General features: G+C 40.6%; 3 protein-coding genes across 3 annotated transcripts; 2 read left to right on the forward strand and 1 right to left on the reverse strand.

Moving 5' to 3' along the window:
* The first annotated feature begins 778 nt into the window (after positions 1 to 778).
* Positions 779 to 8,267, forward strand: LOC106906327 (heterogeneous nuclear ribonucleoprotein H1). Its single transcript, XM_014971571.2, has 11 exons — positions 779 to 834; positions 1,678 to 1,774; positions 2,289 to 2,444; positions 2,532 to 2,675; positions 4,151 to 4,289; positions 5,003 to 5,181; positions 5,487 to 5,599; positions 5,703 to 5,838; positions 5,930 to 6,013; positions 6,742 to 6,834; positions 7,524 to 8,267. The coding sequence occupies exons 2-11, from the start codon at positions 1,693 to 1,695 to the stop codon at positions 7,616 to 7,618; spliced, it is 1,221 nt and encodes a 406-aa protein (XP_014827057.1). The 5' UTR covers positions 779 to 834; positions 1,678 to 1,692; the 3' UTR covers positions 7,619 to 8,267.
* On the reverse strand, positions 8,263 to 13,805 carry rufy1 (RUN and FYVE domain containing 1). Its single transcript, XM_014971570.2, has 17 exons — positions 13,434 to 13,805; positions 13,016 to 13,195; positions 12,805 to 12,922; positions 12,011 to 12,112; positions 11,797 to 11,920; positions 11,652 to 11,713; positions 11,411 to 11,546; positions 11,226 to 11,327; positions 11,011 to 11,127; positions 10,416 to 10,583; positions 10,238 to 10,335; positions 10,039 to 10,158; positions 9,769 to 9,898; positions 9,563 to 9,657; positions 9,401 to 9,449; positions 9,253 to 9,330; positions 8,263 to 9,164 (listed from the first exon to the last, which is right to left on the reverse strand). The coding sequence occupies exons 1-17, from the start codon at positions 13,762 to 13,764 to the stop codon at positions 9,021 to 9,023; spliced, it is 2,154 nt and encodes a 717-aa protein (XP_014827056.2). The 5' UTR covers positions 13,765 to 13,805; the 3' UTR covers positions 8,263 to 9,020.
* Positions 13,806 to 14,754: 949 nt separating this feature from the next.
* hbegfa (heparin-binding EGF-like growth factor a) lies at positions 14,755 to 18,784 on the forward strand. The gene is made up of 6 exons (XM_014971573.2): positions 14,755 to 15,197; positions 15,839 to 16,084; positions 16,752 to 16,950; positions 17,042 to 17,194; positions 17,297 to 17,383; positions 17,494 to 18,784. Exons 1-5 carry the CDS (start codon positions 15,155 to 15,157, stop codon positions 17,367 to 17,369), a joined length of 714 nt encoding a protein of 237 aa, XP_014827059.1. The 5' UTR covers positions 14,755 to 15,154; the 3' UTR covers positions 17,370 to 17,383; positions 17,494 to 18,784.
* Positions 18,785 to 19,077: the final 293 nt, after the last annotated feature.

Raw genomic sequence — 19,077 nt, forward strand, 5'->3', positions numbered from 1 at the left:
AGCTTAAATAAGAAAAGAAAACATAAAAAGGCCTTAAGTGATTACAAGAGTTTTATTCTTTGGAGACATCCTGTGTCATCTGTCTTGGCCACTCTGGTTTGACAGTATCTTGGATTTAAAATTTCATAGATTAATATGTAGCAACATGCTAACAAAAATAATGTCCCTCTATTTCCACTAATGCCAACATTTGCATATTGTAATCAGCCAGGTTTACAGCTTCAATATAATGCAATTGTACCTGGATTACTGCAACACCTTTTTATCACAACATTGTAAATATCTTCTATAACTTTTTGGTGTAAAACAGTAAAAAAAAATGTGTGTTATAATTATTGTGTTGTTTTGAATTCACTTACATAGGCAGGTGTTGTAAACTGCGAGGTGTTAAACAACCTCTACATTAAAATAATACTAAAAAAGCAATAATGATCGCTGTAAACCATTTTTTTCGGATTTGTAGGCCAGAAGATGCTGAAGGCCAGGCCAGACTGGGCCTCGGGCAGCAACGTCATCCTGCCGGGGATTGCCAGGTGCAAAACGAAACCCACATTTTGGGCGATTTTATTATATTTCTGAAGATTTGACAAATGTTAAAGTCTTGTGCCGTTATTTGATTTAAGTCTCATTTATAAAAGTATATTTGGTAGAAATGTATCTAAAACTTGACAGTTGAGTTGTAGTTAAGACCCGTACTCCTTCTGTAATGTCTTGAAAGTTCGCCCTGAAAGGGGGATAGCTGGAGCATTCTGGCAACACAGCGCGAGGTTTCAGCCGCATCACGCAGCGGGTCCTACCATACATCTCCGGCGTGTTGCATCTTCGGCTGAACAGGTAAATGTTTAAATGTGTTTGGTGTTTTGCTTATTGGTTTCATTCCTAAACAGCGTTTATTTTACTCATTATGGTAACAGAATATACTCTGTAAAGTAAAGTTAGCAGTTACACCGTAGCCTCAGTTAAAATGTTAGCCGTTGAAGCTAAGAACATGGCGCTGGTTGAAAGGGCCGCTATTGTTCTTGTATCCGGGTGCGGCGCGAGCGTGCTGTAGGCCACACACTTTTTATTTAAAAACAAATGAAGGTGTAGATAATTGCATGTACACATTTGGAGTTAATAAAGTATCAGGCATTAATTGTAAGGAATCAATTGTACACTAAATGTCGATTGAATGTTTTCAGTTAGCTACGGATTTTTTGTTGCCACAGAATTTACTACTGCTAATTCGCGCTGTTGAATGATTGAGATATAGTTCAAATATTTTAATGATTCTTGTGTGTGGATTATTATTTTTTTGGTTGTTTCTTGTGAGGATATTTTGCACTACATAAACGGGTCATTTATAATTTGATACATAATGACAAGTGTTTAAAAATATAGGCGCGAGAGGGCGCTGTTACAGATCAGTCATAGTCCTCCATTCTGTAAAACGTAATATTTTTCAGTCAAATAGTGTTTTGAAGCAACATTTAAACATTCGGCTATCTAAAGTAGATGGCAGTTAAATTGGCCAAGGGTATGAACACAACCAATGAAGGTTGCTTTGCATATGTGTCTTTCTATTAACAGAAACACACATCATCTGCTGTAGAGTTATGTATAAGAATGTTTTTAACATTTTTTTTTTCTAACAGACATGTAGATTAAACATGCTAACTTGTGTTTTTTTCCTATTAGGAATTGGGACAAGACATGGCTGATGAGGGATATGTTGTGCGAATCAGGGGTCTACCTTGGTCTTGTTCAGTAGATGAAGTTCAGAGATTTTTCTCAGGTATGTATGCCGAAGGGAGGAACATGACATTTAACTTGTAAATATAACCTGTTCATCATCTTATCTCTAACAAAAAGACTGCTCTTCTAATGTACATGCTCTACATTTAAAAGCTTTTGTCAAATTACAAAGACACAACACAGTCATGTGAAATAATATTGTAAACAAATTGCAGTCACAGGATACAATAGTATCACTTCTAGACAAAAATGTATCACATTTGAGAACAGATGATGAGTCAAATTCAATACACATCTGGTACTTAAAACTAGAATTCAGCACAGATATAAATATCTTGAAAGTATCCTGGGAAAACCACAATCACTGTGTTGACTTAAGTATTTTTATGACCTACCATGCAGATGGTTCTGAATGAATTTGGTACAGAGTTACTTAAACCAGAGATTGTCCAACCTGACCCTAGGCTTATAGCTTGTGGAATTACAACATTTAGTTGTTTCTGTAAGAAATTTTACAGCGTGGACATAATTTCTCCCATAAAACATCTTTCTAGGCTGCAAAATTCTGAACAATGGAAGTGGAATACACTTCACCTATACAAGAGAGGGCCGCCCTAGCGGAGAAGCATTTGTGGAACTGGAGACGGAAGAAGACCTGAAGATGGCCGTGAAGAAGGATAGAGAAACTATGGGTCACAGATACGTTGAGGGTGCGTACGACAGTCCTTCTTTTGACAGATGTTGTATTTTTCTGTGACACTGCCTTAACAAATTGTTTTTTCTTTCATGCAAAACAGTGTTTAAATCCAACAATGTTGAGATGGATTGGGTCATGAAGCACACTGGCCCAAATTGCCCAGAGACGGCAGGAGATGGGCTTGTGCGCCTCCGGGGCCTTCCCTTTGGCTGCAGCAAGGAGGAGATTGTGCAGTTTTTTTCAGGTAAAAATTTCTGTTGTTTGTTTGTTTGTAACTCCCTTTCGGGTTAGGAATAAAAGATTATTGCCCCGTCTTCCTTTCTTTGTTTCTTTCTTTTACAGCACCGATTCTTGCTGCTTCTGTGCAAGAAGTGCTCTTTAGGTTAATGAACATAGAATCATAAAATGAATTAGTTTATGGTAATGAGCAAAGAAATGACACAAGGAAAAAGAAGGCAGTTGAAAGTTTGAACTTAGGTTTTTTTTTTATTTAAGTATTTGATTATTTATTAGGGATCTGGAGTGTGTATGTAAATACCCATTTTCATCTTCACACCATTGTCCATAGAGAGCAATCACACATCAATTATTTTTCTTAAGCCGAGTCTGATTCCATTATATTCCACTAGAGATGCACCGATCGAGGATTTGTGACTGATTTCTTTTGTGACCATCGTTGACGCATCGCACTGAGAAAGAGTTCACTGTAATACAGGGTTTCACTAATTTAAAACAAAGATGAAAGTTTAGGGTTTATATTTTAAATTGCATTTAACATCCTCTTAGTTATTTACGTCTAATGCAGACCTTTACCTAAGAGATTTCTAAAAGGCTGTCAGAATTTTTTAATTGTGCACGTTATATAAGAGACAAAGGTTGAAAGCTCAAAGCTTTTTGCAATAAAAAGACGTTATCAGCTCTAATCTTTTTCAATAGCCTGACCTCCATCGCCTTTTTGAAAAAAACAACCAGAGTGCGGGTAAAAACGGGTGGTTCCTTTTTTGTACCCGGCAAAGTCCAGTACAGCGACTAATACCCAGCACTCTTTCTGTTGTTGTATCCTGAGTGAACAGTTGACATATCTCTGCAGAAAGTAGTTCCTTTTTTAAATGGCTTCTCTGCTTCCTCTGCCTTCATATTTAAACACCCCACATACACTGAAAATAGCTTATTTACGGGGTTTTTTCTCTCTTAGAAGCTACAGTGTTGAAGAGCTGTTGTGAGTTAGTTTGAGTTTCCAACCAGCAGGTTTTACTGAAAATCGCCCGACGAATTCTCGGTGCATCTCTACTTTTCACTGATGAAACCTCTCTCATATTTTAGTTTCATTTTGTTCACATTTCTCCCTGCTTTCGTCTCCTAAAACCGTTTTCTTAACTTGCAGTTTAAGACTTGTATAGTATCTCGCAGGTAAACCGTAATTTTACTCATGTCACCCACCAAACTCCTGTTCTCTTTTCACCCACACTCAAATACTACCCCGGTTTTCACCACACAAATCCCCCCCTACCCCCTCTCTTTTTCATATGCTTACTCTATCCTGTCATTTCTACTTTACCCCCAGAGTATAATAAATGTGACTCCTTTAAATGGCCAGTTGAAACTGAACTGGTGTATGTGTGATGTAAAATTTTCTATCTCTCTTTAGAGAAAGTTCTCTGTTATTGGGCATGTGATTTAATATGTCCCCTGCTGGGGTTATCTGTCCTTGGGTTGAAGGGTTGGAAATCGTGCCAAATGGGATAACATTGCCGGTGGACATCCAGGGGAGGAGTACGGGGGAGGCCTTCGTGCAGTTTGCTTCACAGGATATAGCTGAAAAGGCTCTAAAGAAACACAAGGAAAGAATAGGGCACAGGTGGGGATGGTTGGTTGGCTGGCTGGATAAGTTGCTTTTCTTATGGTGTGCACATTCAACATCTGAACCAAATGCTAAACTGACACTACATCTAGAATATGAATAATAATTAGAACACACCCACAAAAAAAAACCCTGCTATACTGGATCAAACTCTGCATACATTCAATATTTTCAGTGGGATAATAAGTGCTAGGGCTTCATAAAAAAATAGTTGAGAGCTTGATTGGAAAATGTTACAAATTTTAAGATAAAGACTGAGTCCAGGTTTTAAATGGTCAGGAGTCTCCCTGGTGGTAAAATCAGAGGGAGAATACACACTTGGCTCTAGAGCCCACTGCTATAGGCAATGCTTAGAGGTCAGCTCAGTAGGGCTGGAGTTCTCTCTGACTCTCCTAAACCAGGACGCTGGCTGTCATGGTAACGACCAAGAGTTTACTGAAGTATGCAACAGATTTCTAAATTACCTCAGATAACCATAAGAAAAGTTTAAAGTTACCAAGGCCCTTGTTAATTTGGAAAATATCTCTTTCTTAAACTCAATTACCTTTTATTGTTTTTTTGTTTTGTTTTTAATTAACAACTGTTAGGTACTCATAGGCTTTACTACCAATGGAATACATCATAACAGCATCTGCATAGCCCAGAATTAAGCAAATGCAGTTTCATCCACTCCCCCCCGTGCCTGAAGGGTTTTCTCTCTATACTCTTAGGTACATTGAGATATTCAAGAGCAGCCGCGCTGAGGTGCGGACCCACTACGAACCCCAGAGGAAGCCGATGGGGATGCAGAGACCAGGTCCCTACGACCGGCCCTCAGGTGGACGCGGTTACAACATGATGGGCCGAGGAGGCTCCTATGACAGAATGCGTCGAGGTGGCTACGGTGGAGGTGGGTGCAGTTAGACACAAAGTTACACCTGCTACCGAATCAGAATCTCACTTTGTAAATTATCTGGCATTTACTATTTTAAACTAACATTAAGTGTAGGAAGCCAACCTGGCTATCCTGTTGTTTTTTTGTTTGTTTGTTTTATTGAAAAAGATGAAACCAAAACTGAGACGTCTTAAGGGTGTGGACTTTGTTTTTACCGTTTGTGTGTAACTTGTATATCTCTGTGTGCCAGTGCTGCACACTAATGAGATTAAGCTGTAAAGTCCATGTAAGACCATGTGTTAATCTGACTGTGTTTTCAGGTGTGTCTGATGGGCGGTATGGCGATGGCGGCTCTTCCTTTCAAAGCACAACAGGTCACTGCGTCCACATGAGGGGGCTGCCATACAGAGCCACAGAGACGGACATCTACAATGTAAGAGACACCTCACTGTCTCACCTACATGCCATACTTTCTGTGGAATGTATCACGAATCTCCTCGGCACACGCTTGGGTTTTCTTACCTTTTCTTTTTTAGTTCTTCTCTCCGTTGAATCCTGTGCGGGTCCACATTGAGATCGGCCCAGATGGGAGAGTTACCGGGGAGGCAGATGTAGAGTTTGCAACGCATGAAGATGCTGTTGCAGCAATGTCCAAAGATAAAGCCAACATGCGTGAGTTTGTTATGGTTCACTTTAAAATAACTGCATTTAACAAACCTCTCTTTTAAGTCTGCACAATCATAATGACTTGTTTCCTCTACAGAGCATCGCTATGTGGAGCTGTTCTTGAACTCCACAGCAGGGGGCAGTAATGGAGCCTACGGTAGTCAGATGATGGGTGGCATGAGTAAGTGTTGGGGTTAAGAAAACCCAAGATTCAGTAAAACCTTTTTACTTAAAAATTGTATGACTTTAATTTATTTCTTTTAGTAAATGAATCTATTCAAAGGTTCCCAGCTATTATAACATTTATCATTTTTAAATATTGTTTTATAGCAAAAAAATTCATAAAGAGATGCTTGTTGAGAACGGAACTTTTACCAGAGACTGAAATGCACTTTTCTTTTTTACATTATTTTATTTGTAGTTGATTTTAATTGGGCTATTAGATATTGAAATGACTGACTGGTTATGGATCGGACTGTGATTAAAATGGTTTAGCATAAGAATGGACTGAAGTGAATAGGAGCTCACCCTCACCTATAGACACCCTTCTCCTGACAGGTATTTAAAACCATCCCAGGTCCAACATATTCATCCTTTGTTTTTTTTGTTTTTCCACAAAATATACCAGGAAAGTCCCAGTAGAGTTTATTGGAATACACATTTTATGTTTAAACGTCTTAATTTTTGCTCTTCCCCTTAAGATCAACACATTTTGCATTATATAAATGGCATTTTTTCTTGTTTCCAAATTTTAAGTGACTAAGAAAAATGGGTATGATGTACTTGGATATGACTAAGATGTTGAGTTAACCTAAACAGAGTAGAGCAGTTTCTTAAATGATGGTTTTATGTAAAAAAAAAAAAAGTATTGCGTGTCCTCTCAGGCCCGTCATGGTTTGTCCTCCACAGGTAACCAGTCGTCTTACAGTGGTGGGCAGCTCAGCTCAGGGTACTCTGGTGGGTACAGCAGCCAAGGAAACATGGGTGGCTACAGTGAATATAGTGAGTGTCAGCTCTTAACTTTTTTTTCTACCTTTGCTTTGACTTTAATTTCTAGGAGCTTTAGTAAATCACAATTAAAAATGTCTATAAAAAGCAAAAGAAAAAAATAGTAAAAAGCTCTGCAGCTGCTCACTGATAAACTTGATCCTCACTTTGTTTCTCATTTTTGCTTTTCTTGTCTTGAAAGGTTATTTTCTTCTTGTACAGTTTTATGTTTAGTGAGAACTGCTTGTCTTAAAAATGATTGTAACAGCCTGCATTTAGGCCACAGCATCATGGTACTTTTTCTGCCACGTACTGTAAAACCTTGAAATAAACTGAAGTTCTGTTATAAGAACAATGAAATATTTGACAAACAAAAGGAAATCAAGCATTGTTATCCTGAAAAAGATTAAAGCAACTATGTTTTCTTAGAGTTGCTTTTTTTAACACTCATTTAATAAAACCTTTTCATAGCTGAGACACTACCTCTGGTAGGTTTTAAAAAAAAATTCCTAGAAGGAACAGCATGTGCTGCTACTTGGACTAGAAATAAAACCCCACAGTTCATGTTATATTGGTTTTCTATTCAGTGACCAGTCCTGTTCCTTTAACAATCAGCATTTTAACAGATGTATAACATGATTTGTTGTGCATTACTACATGAATGAACTCTTGGGTCCTATGGTGTTTATTCTCTCTCTTGTTAGGTAACCAGGGCGGAATGGGAAGCAGTTACTACGGCGGTGGTGGAGGTGGAAGCAGAGGCTCAATGAATGGACTCGGTGGAGGATGGGGAATGTAGTTTTTCTGTTTTTTTTTTTGTTTGTTTTTCTCACTCTCAATCCTTAATTTCATGTTTTTAAACTCAGCATTTTGCTGGAAGGACTGGAAATGTCTCACTTTGTTAAACATAGGATGATGAGGTGAGGTTGTCTTTTGAAAAGTATCGAGGGGTGGGATTTGTATTTTTTTTAAGTGCGTGATTTACAAAGAGAAGTGTGATCATTTGTCGTCACAAGAAGTGTAACTGAAGTGTTGTCTTCCCCATTCCTCCCAGACCTGACTCATTACAAAAACCACATTAATGTCCCGTCATCCAGAAGTGACATTTTGTTCTCCAAACACTTGCCTGCTTCTGTAGGCTAACTTCCCATACTGGTGGACTTTACATGACTCAAGGAATGCATGAACAGAAAATCTGTCTGATATTTTGGATGTTTGACCTCATTTTGCTACTTAAGTGTTTCAGTTAAAAATGTAAATCTGACTTCATGGTGTGCAGGTGTTTTGTCTCCTAATGTTATGACTGTTCATTGGACATTTTTTTGTGATGAGGGCTACGTGAATGGCAAATCTAAAATCTGCTACCATGGAGGTTTTTACAGCTTTGAATGCTATTTGTATTTTCTGTGCACAAAGTGAATAAACTAGTCTGGAATACCTTAATGAAAGTAAGGCTGGAAAAACTGGTTTTATTGGTTTATCAAATAGATTTATAAAAGTCAATCATTTGCAGATTATATAAATGGTTTTTGCAGAAATTGACAATCTACAAAGCTTCAATTTCATACATTCTTACGTTTGATTATTTAAGATTATACAGTTGTTTACACACACTTTCATCCAGTACTGAGGCAGCTGAAGTTAAATGAACTACCAAACAGAAATCCAAGCAAAACTCATCAGTTTTACATAGTATACATCCAGTTTTCCGTTATAAAAGACTAGTTACTAGAGATGCAACAATCAGGCTTTGTTTGTAGCCAATACATTTAGCAAAAATATCTACAAATTGAGAGATTTTTCATAAGTTTTACTTAGATATAGTTTAATTATTATCCCCATTTATGCACCAAAACATATGCATTTGAGCTGCCGATCAGTGCAACTCGAGGGAAAACTGATTTAGACTGATTGGTGCGTCTCTAATCTTGTGCAGTACTCAGTATTTTTCCTACAGCTAATTAAACATTTAAAACCTTTTTAGTCAACAGTCATTGCAATCTAGTTCATCCTATGAGTGTTTTTTTTTTTAAATGTCGCCCATTGTTTAATACAGACAAGTAAATGCACCTGAATTTCAAGTTGACAATGAAACGCCAAACCTGGTTGTAATTAGTATCGTACGCTCCCAACTTCAGTGGTTGGGTTTCTCCAGTGTTAGGAAGTCTCTGTAGAAACTTGTAAAGTTCTAAATGTTTCTGTCAGGAAGCTGTGGAGGAACTTCTCTGCAGCAAGAGCGAGTGACACACGTCGCACACTCTCACGGGCCGAGGGTAGGACGGTAAGGCTAGCTCGTTACTTGAACAAGTGTTGCAGTAGATGTCGCCGCAGTTTCTGCAGTGGTGCTGCAAGCAGAGACCTTAGATTGAAATCTCTGTCATGCTACGTATGAGGAAAAAAAAAAAAAAAAAAAAGACGTGTGGAAAAGCCAACCTTTCTACGCGAGATGGAGAACTCCTTCTGGCATTGCTTGCACTGTGTGGCTTCATCGTCTTTCATCCACGCGTGGCCCTGTGGAGGTGGGTTTAAAAGTTAGCATCTTCCCTCTTCCAGCACCGTTATTTGCTCATCGATACGTTACCTTCAGAGCTTTGTTAACCTCCTTAAAGTCCTCCATCTTGAGTTTAGACCTTTGACAGGGATGAGGGTAGAATCAAATGTTTTGTGAAGAAATATGACTTGGATTAACATAAGAACGGGGGGTGGGGGGGAGGATTCACTATATTTACAGGTAGGTACTAACTGGCTTAGATGCAGGCCCATTTCCTGTAGTGTCTGCTCCTGCTGTTCACACCTCTGCTGCAGCTGCTTTTTCTCTGTCTTCAAATCCTGCAGCTCCTGCACCAGGAACACAAATGAATTGTTAACACTGTATTCCTGGAATAAATTGACCTCAAGCAAATATACTAATTTCTAGAGATGAACCCTGTGTTTGTATTGCGAACTGACCGTGTGAAGGCCCTGCAGCTGCTGCAGCTGGGTGCAGAGTTCGGTGCTGTTGTCTTGTTCCCGTTGCAGAGCTTTCTGCAAACTTTGTCTCTGTTCTCTCTCTGCACGCAGCTCATTCTCTAACCCCGTTCTGTGTAAGAAAAGAGTCGCACATGAATTATGCACTTCATATCAGCATTTAAATTAATTCCATTGACCTCCTATAAGGTTTCAGTCTGCAAAACCTTAACAGCACTCTGCACACGTTAAGCGCTCTGCATGTGTGCTAACCTTAACGTGTCCAGGTCTGTCAGCTGTTTCTGGAAAGCGTCGACTTTTGCTTCCAGCTCCACCCTCATGTCTTTGTCCGACTGGTCGGTTTGTCGACTCTGCTGCTCCGATTTCTGCAGCCTGAAATGCCAAGCAGGCAAAATTAACCAACCTAGAGCGTTTTAGCAAGCAACACAAGCAAAACCCACCGGGCACATACCGCTCCTCCAGTTCCACCGTGGCTTTCTCCATCTCGTTTATCCTCTGCTCCAGCTGCACCGCCTCCGCCTGCTTTTTCTCCGCTTGTCGCCCCGAGTCCTAGGAGACCAACCGGCTCGTTCAAAAGCGTGCACCGTGTGGTGGGTGGGGTGAAACGCAGCACACGCGACCATTCTCACCTCTGCTTTGTGGAACATCTGCAGGTTAAGAGTCTTGACCTGGTCGAGCTGGAGCCGTAAGGCTGCCAGAGTGTCCTGCTTCTCGTGGATGTCCTTCTCCAGTAGCTTCATGGCCACCTCCATCTCCTTCTTTAGGCCCACCTGGAGCTCCAGCTCACGCTCCAACTCCTGGCGTTTGCGCATTTAAACCCAAGACAGCAGGAGTCAAATATAGTTTTAAGACTAAAAATATTAAGAATGAATGTATGTAGCAAAAAGACCCAGAGAGCCAAGCAGACGAGACAAATATTAGTCGTGCATTTGGCCAATCTGGCCTTTTTGTTTGCCAAGAGCCATGTAGCGGACTCATCAAACATGTGGAAGAAAGTGTTCTGTTCAAATAAGACGAAATCTGACATGTTCCTTTATTCCTAGGAGTGGCAGCAAACTTAACACTGCAGATTAACCTGGTAAGGACAGTACCCCAACCCAAAAAACAAACAAAAAAAAACTATTGAAGTCCAGATTACAGTCACAATGGAATGGCTATCAAAGCATATTCATGTGTTCAAATTCATTGCATTCATCCATTCATTGCAATAATGCTGTAACAAACCTGGCGAATTCGCTTTTCTTCTTTGTATTGCTTCCACACCACATTGTACATCTCATCCAAACCTTGTCGAGTCTGTTTGTATGTCTCTAGCTCCACCTGACTGTCCTGGAGCGCTGCCTGAGAACAACAACAACAACAAAAACAGGGTTATATTCCATAGATTTGTTTAATTTTTAAGAAGCTTTCAGTCTCTTCCTGCAAAAACGGTTTCAAACCTCTTCCTTCTTCTGGCTCGTCATCAGGATGGAGTCGTTCTCCTGCCTGAGCTGTTCCTGTTCCCCCTGCAGAGAGTTGATTCTGTCTGTTGCTGCTGTCAGCTAAGAAGAGCAAAAGTGTTTATTGCACTTGGAGTCACGTAAATACACAGAGATCTTTACAGTGACGTTAAAATGCCAGTAACCTCCTCCAGGAGTTTGCTGTTGGTCTTTTCCAGAGAGTCCATCTTCGCCTGCAGGTCGGTGACGGTGCCGCTCAGGTGCCGATTCAGCTCTTCGATGTAGTGCTTCTGGTCTAGAATGGCCGTCATCTTTCCGTCACTGAGAGGAAAAGAAACGTCGGAACGCAATCAACTTTTGAGCACGCTGCGACGCTTTCGTTGGCTTTACAGTTGAAGTCGCATTGACCAAGCAAAACCCACTCACTCCTTTGGCGTCTCGCTGCTGGTGGCATCTTTCAGGTAGAGGGAGAAGTCAATGACCGCCACCTTAAAGCGAAGGAGAGATAACGTCAAATTGTTCAGATGCAAACTGGAGTCTGAACAGCTGCAGCCTTTTACTGGGTACTGACCTGAGAGTCGAGGTCCTCCCCTTTAATGCACAGGTTAGCGTCAATGACGTTCAGGCCAACGAGCAGCCCTCCCATCACCGCGCCTTCCTCCTCCAGCATTAAAGCGCCGGCGTCGTAGAACTCACTAGGGCGATTGAAGTTTGCACAAAATGACACTTTTGTACTCGCTTTTCGTCCTGCAACGTAAATTCCTCATTTGCTCGACTTTACAAACCTCAGGAGGTCCTTGCGGTCCAACAGGGTCTTCAGGTAGTCGGCTACTTTCTTCTGCATGAGTGCCAAATGCAGCCAGGCCCGAGCCCGCCCTAAACCCGTTCTGGGGAAGAGCACCAGAACATGAACACGACTATACAGGCGAAAACGGTTCTTGACTTTTTTGTAGCTACCAGTGTTTCTACTAGAGATAAACCAAAACGATATTAATATCTGTACCAATATTGATGTTGAAAAAAATAATAAAATCTAGATCTGGTAATGGTGACATTATGGTTGATCCATAAGGGCAGATCTATTCAGTCTAACTCTACGCTTTGTGCTCTGAGCAACATCAAGCTCTATTATTTATTTCACATTGTATTCAGAATTGAGCTGTCTGAACCATTTGAAAGAAGATTTGATACTTCTGTATCGGAAACATCTGATAGTAAGCCTCGGATATCTGTATCGATATGAGAAGTTGATAAAAGTATATCGGTTCATCAATAGTTTCTACATATTGATGAAAATTCACAACTACTCCAGAGTCAGATTCCAGATTAATCAATTGACAGCAGTGATTAATGGACGAGTGAGTAGAGGAAAGGCTAGAGACTGCTGGTTTGATGGAAAGAAAAACTGAAACACAGATGGATAGATGGACCAATAGTAGAATAGATAGATGGTTAGAAAGACAAAACAGATATATATACACTTTGACAATGGTATATCTTTTCTAAATTCATGTTCCTTTTCCAGGATATTCCATACTTTTCCAGGCTGTGAAGGGAGCAGGAACCCTGCACAACATACCTAATGCCAGGCAGGTCTCTGGCACTTGTGGCGATGTTGGCAGACTCTGGACACAACTTCTCAACAAGCTCCAGAGGCCCCCATATGGACTTGTTCTGACCAATAAAGGACTTCTTGGCTGAAAGAACACGGAGCGCAAAAGTCACTTATGCCAACCTGAACTCTGTCCTCACAGAAAGTGACGCTTGCTGCCGTTGACCAGACAGCTCACCTTTAAGGCCGTGTTTGAGGCAGTGTTCAAGGACCAGGAAAAACTGCTGAAGAGGAGGGTACTCGGAGTCGAGAGTCCTGCCCAGGCTCAGAGAGGACTGGATCAAAACTTTGATGCTTAACTTCATCATGCTGAGGAGGTTGGATCTCTCTATGGCCATCGGGTCTTTAGTGGGTGCAACTGTAAAATAAAAAAAAGAAAAAACTTTGCATCAGTAAGACAGGCGTGACTTCACCTTAACAAGCACAAACTTCTAGATAGAAGTGCATATCATCAAATCTCAAGCTACATTTCATGCCCACAGAGTCATGTGTTGTGACAGCTGACAGATACTGACAGAAACTAAAGAGGAAGTATCAACTTGGAAGAAAGTAGTCCATAGTTTGATTGAATAAAGTGTGAAATAGTTGCAACCTACCGGGAAGCTTTTCTGAAGTGCTGTTCAGATCATTTTCTGCCTCCTTCTCGCTTGCAGAAGCCACAGCGGAATCCTGGGAGGCTTTTCTTGGGGCGGCTGCGTAGCTCATCCCGCTGCTGATCGTCTCCGTGGCCTTCCGAGCCAGAGAGAGGATCGGAGCCGACCAGCTGCCCCCCGCCGCGACCGGGTGAATATTCTCAGGTGGGTCCCGACACTCACTACCGGTGGGTTCATCGTTGGTCGTCGGACCCGAAACTCCCTGTTCGCCTGGCTCTGGTTTTTCTACGTGATCCTCAACAGCTGTGTTTACCTCCAATGTTTGGTCGGCCATGTTTGTTCCCCCCTCCTCCCCCTTTTCCACGTGAACTCACGTGACCAGTTCAGCTCAATCACGCGCGCTTTAAGAAATGATCTCTTCTTCTATTTATTCATTGGCGAGGAACGAATAATTCTTGATTATCTATTACCGCCACCTCCTGGACAAAGAAAATCCCCAATTTACACAGATAGATTTCTATCCGACTCCAGAGCTGGTGGCAATGTGTTGCAATATTTTAAAGTTTCAAAACCGCATAAAAATATGCTCCAAAAAACAGTTTAATTGTATGAAAACAATATAAACACCTCCCATCACTGTTGCAAAAATACTTTGCAACAGTATTTTGTTGCAATATATATATATATATATATATATATATATATATATATATATATATATATATATATATATATACTGCTCAAAAAAATAAAGGGAACATTTCACTTTAATTTTGTGTGTGGCTCCAAATCCAGGCCTGCATTGGTTAATACATTTGATTTCCATTGATGATTTTTGTGTGATTTTGTTGTCAGCACATTCAACTTTGTACAGAACAAAGTATTCAATGAGAATATTTCATTCATTCAGATCTAGGATGTGTTATTTGAGTGTTGACTTTATTTTTTTGAGCAAAATATGTAGGCCATCCATAGAGGCAATCTAGGATTTGATCTCCTCTAATATCTGTATAAACTACTCGGAATGTGTTGTTTTAAGCAGTGTAATCTACTCGTGGAAATGTACACTGAGGAAACAGGTAATTCAATGGCACTTCACTTCTGTTTCAGAACAAGTTTGGTGCAGTTCAAAGATTTACCAAAAAGCGGCGCCACCAAGCTGTCTTTTCCCCCCTCTTTCTTTACTTGTAGTTTTTTTTACAAGATACTTGTGTTATCAGTGTTATCAACATTACAATTATGAAAGATAGGCTAGTTTTACAAACATAACCCCGAACCCCTTACCCCACCCCTATTGCTAAACACTTTTTTTCTTTTTCTTTTTTTTTTGTTGTTATATCTATCATATATGGCAAAGTATTACTAACGTCCGGGTCTACCAGGACACCCATGTCCACGCCCTGGGGTCTGCGCTAAATCACTAGGGGTGTGTGTTGACTGCATCATGAGGAGGAGGGTAGGAGGAGGAGCACTACAGCAGCCCTTATTACCACCGTGCCTCAGTCCTGCCCTGGACAGCCGAGCAACTCCGACCTCCAAATCACATCTAGAGCTCCTGAACAGGCGGAATTAACCTCAAAAGACTAAAAAAAATAAAAGAAGTAAAAAATAAAAATCAAACAAAGACATCCAGGGGGGTAAAGTTGGAGAACAAAGGATATTTACTGGAATACGACAAATCTGAACGCGGCGCTAATTTTCATTTTGTTGGAATATTTGACACCATGAGGATTTTCCCCGTCGTGCTCCTGCTTGTTCACAGCTTGGGTAAGTGTTCAATGCACTTCGTACAAATACAACAGTATTTGTTTATCTGTACCCTCCTCTCCCCCCAAAGCCCTAAGTGTTGATTGACCTTTTTTTTTCTTTTTTTAAATCTAATCATCTAAGTATCTAATTTTTAAAAAATGTAATCCTAAATCGTTGCTCTCTGTCATGCCATGTTGTTCTGGAGTTAATGGGGTCATCTGTCTATTTTAGATGAAGCTTTATGTAACTGGATACATTTATTTTTAACTCATATTCTTGCCATGACATTAGCTAAGAGTCTGTCCGTGAAATTTGGGGGTGTGCATGTTTGGGTCTTGCCTCTGGCTACATTTTGTTCCCAAACCACATAAGTACTCAACATTGATTTTTAGCTGCTGTAGTGCTTTGGAGCAAAGCCCAAATAAGCTATTTACTCGTGACCAAACATGGATTAGTAGTGTAACTAAAATCCCCTCCCAATCCCACCTGGAGCTTGCTGGTGTGCAACATGTCTCAACTTGCCCAGCAATCTCTGCCCAGGTGGAGTTCAGTTCATTACCCTCAGAGTAGTAGCTCTGTAGTAGTAGTAGCTTCTGCTTCTGGAACTCAAATTCTCTCTCTCTCTCTCTCTCTCTTTTTTTTGTTCCTCTCTTCTCCAGTTGTGTCCAGACTGGCCAGTGGGGCTGCAGTCGACCGGCATGAGGGCGACAGGCAGCGGCACACGTCCGTCTTCAACCTTTTAGACACAACCAGGGACAGGAGGGCTGAGGAGGAGGAGCGCACAGGTGCCACAACAGTGCAGCATGGCCAGGACGGCAAGGAAGAGGAGGATGACGATGGATATTACTACGATGATGAGTTTGACGACGAAATGTCTGGAGACTATGACATGGATGTGCCACGAGGTAAGGCAGGATCTTGAGTTACTGTCTAAAATCCTTCAGTAATTTTTGTCTGCATGCCATTTAATGACCCAACTTACCAACCTCTGAGTAGCTCTTTGAATGAAACTTGGCCATGAAAGTAGCTGAACAGACTGCCTAGTCAATGTTTTAGTCTGTACTTCTAAAAACAAGGGTCTTTATTAAGGTGTATACCTTTATTTGCTCTCTAACACTGGAAATCCTCTTGTACGGTGTGACTAGATCACTGTGCCATACGACCAGCAGTGTGGGAATAAAGGCGCAATAGACATCAAGAGACATGACAACATTGTTGAGTCCAGACATAGCTGAATGTTTTTTTTTTACTTTATTGGTTCAGTTGCCATGTTGAGCAAAGCGCAGGTGCTTTTCGTATTTTGAACGAGCCTTATCAGTAATAACCATACAAAAAACTGGAGTCTTTAGTAATCATGTAAAGACTGCACTTATGCGATAGGGTTTTTATTTTTGCATTGTTGGTGAAGTCACCATGACAATAAAACTCAAAGCCGAAGTGAGATGATTTGAAGTGACAGTGAGAAAGTGAGGAAGAAACTCAAGTCTCACTCCAGAAGCAACATGTCAACCTTTAAAGGACTGAACTTTACTCATCATTTTTATTATTTTTTTGTCATCTTTATTGGTTTAGTCGCCATGTCAAGCAAACCCAAAGACCCGTCATCCCTCCCGGAGCCCCAAAACACAGAAGAAACCCAAAGGAGGGGAAATGGAAGAAAGAAGGGGAAAGGCAAGGGAAGGAAGAGGAATCCCTGCCTGAAAAAGTACAAGGACTTGTGCATTCATGGCACCTGCCAGTACCTGAGGGAAATCCGTGCCCCGTCTTGCGTGTAAGTACCAAAGCTCTGCAAGCACCTTGATGTCACCTACGGAAATAACGACCAGCGACATTAACTAATCGAGTACCTGCTATGCTTGCAGCTGCCATCCAAATTACTCTGGCGAAAGGTGCCAGTTATTTACGCTGCCTGTCCACACCGCGGAGGGCTACAGCAGGACCACGGCTTTAGCAGTGATAGCTGTGGTGCTTTCATCCGTCTGCCTCACCATCATCGGCCTCTTATTAATGCTAAGGTGAGTAGAACAAGCATTAGACGCCATAAAGAACAATAAAAAAAAAGAGTGAAATAATCTGACTAATCCACCGTTTCTTTTTATTTTTTAAATTATCTTCAGGTTTCACAAGCGTGGAGCGTATGATGTAGAGAGCGAGGAGAAGGTGAAGTTGGGGCTGGCGTCCAACAACTGAAGCCACAAACAGAGGTGAGCGCTTCAGAACTGACTTCTTATCCCAGACGTTACCTAGAACCTTCTTTGTACCTTCATTAGATTAACCTTTTATTTATTTATTTTTATTTTTTCCGCCCTATCAGGCATAAATGCAGAAATTCTACCTCAAACTGGAAAAACAGAAGCGTACTGCAACGGGAGGCCCAGGAGGAAACATGAACGTATGTGGAGATGGGAGCTGAGAGCGCTCAGATGGATGTTCGATGACTGGTCAGCTGCGGACGACCGGATCGGTATCCCCCGCGGGGCGTCCACTAGAGTAGGGGACATCTTCCGGGAAGCGAAATACAGAACGGCTTAGAAGATGGACTGAAGATGGGATCGGCAGGAAGAAAACAAGAAGAAGAAGGGACGACGTTTAGACTCTGCTCTGCTTCGTGACTGCGTGAAAAGAAAACGTTTCAAGTGGAACTGGAAACTTTAAACAGCAAGGATAGCTCAATTTGGACTCTTTTTCTCTCATGAGAAAATGTTTTGTATTTTTCCTGCACACCTTTTTTTTTTTTTTCTTTTCCTGTACAGTAAACGTTATATTTATAAGTTTAATTTATTTATTTAAATGTATTTATAGGGATATTATTCCCTCAAGTAGTTTTTAAAATTGTAATGTTACAATTCTTTTTATATTTGCTATTGAACAATATTTATTTATGAAACAAACAGGCAGAAAACAAAATCACAAAAAAGCTCTTTGCCTTTATTTACAATTTTCTTTGTGTATCCAACTTTAATTCTGGCAAACCCAAAGTGATCCAAAGCACTGTAATTATTAAATTCCAAATAAACTGTTTATTTGGGTAATTTCTGTTTATTATTATTTTTTTATCTTTGTTTTTTTTGTTAAAATATAAATAACTCTTTGGAAGCTACCAATATCACACCAGGTGGACTCAGTTGGAATATAAAACCAGTGGGCCTCATCGTGTTTTGGGGGCTTTTTGCCCAACGGCACATCGGAGCTGAAGGTCAGGGAGGTCTCCTTCCCTTAGCTCGACTTTATCCTGCAGGCTCAGGGACTTGAAGGCCAGAAAGTAGCGGAGTTTCTGTATTTGGCTTCTGTTTTCTAAAAGAAAAAAAAAAAAAAAAGGTCAGCAAAGAGTCTTTTTTTCACAAGTTTCTCCACCAACTGTACATATACCACACCCTCTCTTACCTTATGAGTACAGAATCAATACTGAGTGAGAACTGGCTGTGTGGAGAGAAGTTGAGTTATTATTTTTTTGTCTAATCAGAGGAGAGAGTATCACGCTGCCAAAGTAAAAAAAAAAAAGTGAATTAAGGTGTTCAACCCTTTCAAATCCTTATTTGTCATTTTTGAAGTGATGATTTGTGATTGATTTGTTCATTGCAAAATAAAAAAAAAGAATATCTTCACATTTTGAGTGTTTCCTCATTATTACATCTCATTATGTTGGTGTGTGATAGTCAGTATATGACAATGATGGGTGCTTAAATACAAGATAACTGGATTTCTCTTGTTGTTTCACCTCTTATCCAAAAGGATTGTTTGTTTGTTTTTTAGCTTCTGCATCGTTGGAAGGATCAGTAAAGTTGTGGCTTCGGAAATCGCCCAAATGGGTCCGTTAAGGTCACATGAATCACTGGCCCTGCCCTCTATTCATTTAATGTTGGGCTGTTGCCACTTGACAATCCAAACATTTTTACCT

Source organism: Poecilia mexicana, unplaced genomic scaffold (genome assembly GCF_051168715.1).
Source record: "Poecilia mexicana isolate PSO_F unplaced genomic scaffold, ASM5116871v1 scaffold_10, whole genome shotgun sequence".
NCBI classification, from domain to species: domain Eukaryota; kingdom Metazoa; phylum Chordata; class Actinopteri; order Cyprinodontiformes; family Poeciliidae; genus Poecilia; species Poecilia mexicana.

Bases quoted from the DNA above. Each gene is read 5' to 3' on its own strand.
- LOC106906327 (XM_014971571.2), top strand. From the start codon at position 1,693: ATGGCTGATGAGGGATATGTTGTGCGAATCAGGGGTCTACCTTGGTCT. The intron at 4,290-5,002 runs GTGGGGATGGTT...CTATACTCTTAG, and splicing joins AAGGAAAGAATAGGGCACAG to GTACATTGAGATATTCAAGA. The intron at 6,014-6,741 runs GTAAGTGTTGGG...TGTCCTCCACAG, and splicing joins TCAGATGATGGGTGGCATGA to GTAACCAGTCGTCTTACAGT.
- hbegfa (XM_014971573.2), top strand. From the start codon at position 15,155: ATGAGGATTTTCCCCGTCGTGCTCCTGCTTGTTCACAGCTTGG. The intron at 15,198-15,838 runs GTAAGTGTTCAA...TCTCTTCTCCAG, and splicing joins CCTGCTTGTTCACAGCTTGG to TTGTGTCCAGACTGGCCAGT. The intron at 16,951-17,041 runs GTAAGTACCAAA...CTATGCTTGCAG, and splicing joins ATCCGTGCCCCGTCTTGCGT to CTGCCATCCAAATTACTCTG.
- rufy1 (XM_014971570.2), bottom strand. From the start codon at position 13,764: ATGGCCGACCAAACATTGGAGGTAAACACAGCTGTTGAGGATCACGTA. The intron at 13,196-13,433 runs GTAGGTTGCAAC...TTTATTTTACAG, and splicing joins CACTTCAGAAAAGCTTCCCG to TTGCACCCACTAAAGACCCG. The intron at 12,923-13,015 runs GTGAGCTGTCTG...GTGTTCTTTCAG, and splicing joins CCTCAAACACGGCCTTAAAG to CCAAGAAGTCCTTTATTGGT.